A 6,000-nucleotide genomic window follows, 5' to 3' on the forward strand; every position below is an offset into this window, starting at 1 on the left:
AAGAGCAGAGGAGATTGTTAGATCTGTGCTTCTCAAACTTTAATGTGTTTATAGATCACCAGGGACCTTATTAAAATGCAGGTCTAGAATGGGGCTTGGCATTGCTAACAAGCTCCAAGGACCACCTTTTAAACAGTAACATTCTAGATTAGAACAGATAACCTGAGAGTGGATTCTGGATCAACAAACAAAACAAGGCACAACAGCTGTAGAAGACATTTTTGAACAAGTGGAGGAAATTAAAATATGGACTATATATTATAATAAGGTGATATTACCAAATTAACATTAACTCTCTTGGCTATGATAATGGCACTGCAGTAAGTAGGAAATGGGTGCTGAAATACATGCAGGTGAAAGGTCACACTATCTGCAACTTACTTACATATATATAGAAAGAGCAGAAATATGGCAAAATACTAACACAATGAATTTAGGTGAAAGGTTATATGGGTGTTTACCATTCTATTTTTCTGTAGGTTTAAAGTTTATCAAAATAAAACTTTGGGCATAAGACGTGATCCTACTAATTCTTGGAGGAGGCTCAGCTTCCCTTCTAAGCTCTTCTGCAAAGCCTTCCCTCATCCCAAGCAGAAATTGTCTTCCTCTCCTCTGGTATGGCATTCAGTACCATTCTGCCCCAAATTCAATCTCTTGAGTGTTTGGGCCTCATTTCTCCAACTTAGAGATTCTCGGAAAAAAGCGTCCTGCTTTACCTACTTGGGTCCTTCCCTCACGGCCCAGCATAGGGCTTTCCCTGGAGAAGATTTTCAGTGAACTTTTTTGGATAGATAAATTGAATGCATTGGAGAGAGTAACTTGGGTAGAGAGAAGAATCACAGGGCATTTCAATTCTCCCCTATATTTTACTGGGCTGAAAAGCAAACCAAAAAACCTTACCACCATGACCACCAGTCACCACCCCTATACTCCACTCTTGGTGGGGAAGTAGGAGTGGTATTGTAAGGATAAATTTTTTTTAAAAAAGAATTTTCTTTGCTGATAAAGGGAAAGAAGGCAGCTGCTTTCTCTTCTTTCTAGAGGACATAATGAGCCCTTGCTCTAAACTTGTGGACTGTAAATGGATCTCTCTAGGGGTTGGATAATTCCAGGCTCCTGGTTTGTAACAGAGATGTCTCTAAGATTGAAGACCTCAGAGCCACTTGAACTGTAAACACTTCTGGTGTCAACCTTGTAGCCTATATATAATCTATATATAACCCTTTGTCTCTGGAGGAGATATGAGAAATTTTATTATTTTTCTTTTTTTGTTGTTTTTCTTTCTTTGCTGTATGAATTGTGTGAAATTTCATCCTGACACATATGCATGTACTCTGTTGTGCTTACTCAGTAAGAAATCAATTTTCTGTCTTTCCCATGAAGATCTGTCTCTTTGTTGGTAGGACTTCTACTTCCTCAAGAGTAGTATATTGGTACAATCTCTTTGGAAGCTGATTTGCATTATTTATAGAAATGAAAAACACATTATATTACCACCACTAGGAATTTGTCCCACAGATATACTTGTAGATGTGCACAGTGGGCAAAACTTCTAGAGGAAAACCTGAGTGTCCTTCACTAGGCACAGATGAAATATGAAGTACAGTAAAATACTATGGGACTCTTCAAAAGAATGAGATGGACTTCCATGTGTTGGCATGGAAGGATCTCCAAGATATACTGTCAAGTCAATAAAGCAAGGTGCAAATTTCTGAGTTTACTATAATGGCATGTGTATACTGTATATTTGTAGAAGCATAGATTTTTGGAAGGACATGGAAGAATCTGTTAATGGTCATTATCTCAGGGAAGAGGGATTGGTGGTTGGGTGGGGAGAGTGTGAGAGATTTCTACTTTTCTTTCTTTTCCCTTGTTTACTATTTACTTTTCTTAAACCACAAGAATATAATATTTTAAATATAATAGTTTAAAGGTAAATAAAATACAGCCACCACAGAGACTTAAGACATCAGTAGGCAATAAGTTCCATAAGTAACATGAAAGCAGGGATTTTGTTGGCTTTGATCAAGGCTCTATACCCATTACTTAGAACAATGTCCTGTACAGAGCAGATGCTCAATAAATATTTGAGGTTGAAACCTAAGTTCTTTCTTTGCCTCCCCCAAGGAATTTGGCCTTGGAGTTATTTGGCCTTGAACCAAATCTCAAGGTGATCTTTGTTGATTTTCCTACATGCCCTTCACTTTTCTTCTCCATCACTTTTCTCACACTGTTCCACTGGCCAGGAAAGCTCTCTCCTCTATTCTCCCTTCACCCATTTGAAATTGTGCACATTTCTCAAGCCAAACTGAAATTTCAATCTCCAGTGAAGTTTTTCTTAGATCTGCCTGGGAAAATGTTCTGTCTCCTTAACTTGTGGTCTCATGGTAGCCCTATGTGCCTACGTTCCATCGCTTATTATATATTATGAGTTAAGCTCGTTTTAAATTTTGTCTGTGCATGTGCCTTTTTATTTAGAACTGTGACTTCTTAGGCCAATAGAACCATTCGTATGGTCCTCACCCCTGCCCCTATCCACCCTCACAGTAGAGTGCTATGTGGCCACCAATCCATTCCATTTTTAATAATTGGGATATGAGTTTAAGGTCCTTGGTTATCTCCCATTGACTTCTTTATCAGAAGTCCTGTTAGAGTCTCTTCATTTGTCTCTTCACTGTCATTTGTACCTGTCCTAAAGCCAGCCTGCATTCCCTCCTCCTGTAGGAAGCCTTTCCTGATAACTCAAGCTCAAGGGGATAACTCTCTCTTAGCTCTTCTAACAGTTAATATCTGAACAAATTATTGGAAATGGTATGTGTGAAACACTTAACTTTTAACGTTGCAGTTCTTTTAAGCAAGTAACTGGTATTTCTCCGGCTAACAAATCACAGTACACCAAACCCTACAATCAGGCTTTAAAGTGAATCTTTTCATATCCCAACGTGAGGGTAAGTCAGGGAGATGGATGCCGAGAAGATAGCGCTCCCAAGAGAAGAGCAGGAACAGAGTTTCTTAGTGCTTCTGTGGCTGGCTGTATCATCAAAGGGAATGGTGTCCTGATTAAATAGTCAAGCAGTCTTTACCACTTTCTCAGGACGACTTAGGTCAAGCCCTGTCCCCTTTCTGTTCCTCATTTCCCACATTTACAAAAATGAGGGCGAAAGTTCCACTCTAGTTCCTTCATGGAAAGAATCAGTTCAAACAAAAGTGGGATTTGAATAAGGACCATTCTGGAGCTCTCTCTAGCTTTATATGTTACCACCACACCTTACACCCCCATCATCTCTTTCTCTTTTCCTTCCTTCCTTCCTTCCTTCCTTCCTTCCTCCCTTCTTCCTTCCTTCCTCCCTTCCTTCCTTCCTTCCTTCCTTGTCTCTCTCTCTGTCTCATAGCAGTTCTAGCTGCAACCTTTAACTACAGAACTTTTCAAAGACCACTTTAATTTCTTTGCTTTGGCTCTTGCTATAAAATGATACACCTCTGGTTTACTTCAGATTAGAATTATAGAAATTATAGAGCCTCTACAGAAAAAAAAAGTGTCCTAGAATGTTTTCAAGAGTATTATTCCTAGTAGATGTAGATGAGCCCATTAAATGATGACTTTCATAAATTCTACAATCTAAATCTCAAATGCTAGCAATTCTGTTTTCTTTCACTTTTATGGAGATATGAGCCTCAAAGTTTCATTTAAATTTCAAAACTTGATGACGCTTGAGAAACAGATACCAAAGCCTTTTAAAGCCTGGTTCTTTTTAGCAATCAATAAGTTAAAGATCATTCAACCTAAGACAACTAAAGGAAACCAGAACAAATTCTGCAGGATGATAATACCATAAAAAATGGGAGCTTTGAAGAAATAAATAAAAATGTACTTACTGTGGCAGGTTGGGGGGGGTACAGTTCTTAAACTATCAAAATTATTTCATTAAAAAATTCATGAGCAGGGGCTTCCCTGGTGGCGCAGTGGTTGGGAATCTGCCTGCTAATGCAGGGGACACGGGTTCGAGCCCTGGTCTGGGAAGATCCCACATGCCGCGGAGCAGCTGGGCCCGTGAGCCACAATTGCTGAGCCTGCGCGTCTGGAGCCTGTGCCCCGCGACGGGAGGGGCCGCGATAGAGAAAGGCCCGCGCACCGCGATGAAGAGCGGTCCCCGCACCGCGATGAAGAGTGGCCCCCGCTTGCCGCAACTGGAGAAAGCCCTCGCACGAACCGAGGACCCAGCACAGCCAAAAATAAATAAATAAATAAATAAATAAATAAATAAGAAAATCCTTTAAAAAAAAAAAAAAAAAAAGTACATCATGGTTTTAAAAAAAAAAAAAAAAAAAAAAAAATTCATGAGCAATATATACTATCAGTACAGTATTTTCTATAAAATACATGCTGGTGGATTCTCTGTAAACACCAATTTCCTAAAATATGAAGAAGCTTCCGCCTTCATCTCTTCTGTTTTCACAATAAATCTTACCATTTACTTCAAAAAAAGGTGAATTTCCTGAGACCGTTTGACCTCACAGTGTGTACCCATAATTGCTTGTAGTTTTAGAATTCTGAGCAGTCTCAAGGCAACAGGTGTGAAAAACATCTCTAGGTTCTGCCTCTGTGCTTTTTATGTTTTTGTGGAAGAGCTAAGCTCTTCAAAGCAGTGGCTCAGGAGGAAGCGTTCAGTCTGTCTTGTGAGCTTTAACGCTGAAATGCCCAAGCTCTAAGAAGCCCTGATCTTCTCTCTTGCCTCTTTCTCTTATAGACTTTGGCCTCTGAAACTTAGCTCCAGGTTAAAAAAAGCTCTTAGCATTGGATGAGGCCTCCGAAGTCTCAGGAACATTTGGACAGAGGATATAGAACCTTGTAATCTGGTCTGAAGGCATCGAAGACATGATACCAAGTTGTACAAATGTGTTACCAAGTTTCCTTCTCACTTCCTTCCTTGATAGGAATGTTGCTCTGGCTCAGCAACATTTAAATATTAATTTCTCAAGGCTAAGAGCTCCTCGCCCTTCTTTTGGCGCCTGTGAGTCTGGAAAGTTTGGAGATGATGGCTCAACAAAATTTTCTCTCAAAAAGCCAAACTATTTGACAGAGTTAAGTTCCCATTTCTTTGCTCCCTTTCTCTGCATGATACAGGTTCTTTTTTAAGTTCATTTACAAGTCTCTCTCTCTCTGGAGAAAACTGAACATAAATCAGAAAGCAAAGGCAAAGAAAGAGAAGTTCACTTACCGTCTTCTGAACTACCAACACCATAATGGTTGCCACCGCAAAGAGGAGACACAGAGCCAGTGAGGCCGTGGTGAAATAGAAATAACCGCGGCTAGTGGTTCCCAAGTGGCTGGTGACGGAGCCTGCGGGCACATGCATGGCTGGGTCTTGAGAAGGGGCCAGTGGGTTGAGTGCTTGCTGCAGCCCTGGGTCCATTCTTATATAGTCTTCCCCACATCACACCTTATCTCTCCTCATCTGATTCGGTTCTGGGCCCATCTCTGTTCCAAGAAGGATTCTCCCCCTGCATCCCGGATCATGTGACTTGGAAAAAAACCTTCACCGTCTGCCTCACGAAGAAATGCTTCTCTGGGGGCGTGAGGCGAAAGGCAGCAGCGCGGGTGGGGGAGAGGTTCATTTTTCATTGCCAGGGATTAATGTGAGTGAAGAGAAACTGTAGCTACAGAGAAGGTGGCTGATGTCAGAGGGTGAGTAGGAAAATGACGGTTTCCCTACTCTGCTGTGTAAGTGTGTGTGTGTGTGTGTGTGTGTGTGTGTGTGTGTGTGTGTGTGTGCGCGCGCGCACAAAGCAACTTCTGTTTCAATCACACTCAGCCACAAAACGCCTTCCGGCTTGAGAAGCTGCACATTCTCTTTAGCAAGGCCTGTGGCTCAGAAGTCCTCATCAGAAAAATGTCTCTTTGCTGGGCCTCGGGGAGGCTGGATTTCTTGGACTGTGGTAGAATGACTCAAAAGGGTTGATAATATTGGCTCCTGCTAAAAGCTGGAAATACTACCAGAT

At 41.1% G+C, this 6,000-nt stretch overlaps 1 protein-coding gene across 1 annotated transcript in view; it reads right to left on the reverse strand.

The window, feature by feature from the left end:
* Positions 1 to 5,679, reverse strand: part of TNFSF8 (TNF superfamily member 8) — a 28,512-nt gene extending 22,833 nt beyond the window's left edge. The window contains exon 1 of the mRNA XM_007178138.2: positions 5,220 to 5,679. Within this exon, the coding sequence (XP_007178200.1) occupies positions 5,220 to 5,414 (195 nt within the window). The 5' untranslated portion in view covers positions 5,415 to 5,679. The remainder of the gene's footprint in view (positions 1 to 5,219) is intronic.
* Positions 5,680 to 6,000: the final 321 nt, after the last annotated feature.

The sequence above is a fragment of the Balaenoptera acutorostrata genome, chromosome 6 (genome assembly GCF_949987535.1).
Source record: "Balaenoptera acutorostrata chromosome 6, mBalAcu1.1, whole genome shotgun sequence".
Lineage (NCBI taxonomy): Eukaryota > Metazoa > Chordata > Mammalia > Artiodactyla > Balaenopteridae > Balaenoptera > Balaenoptera acutorostrata.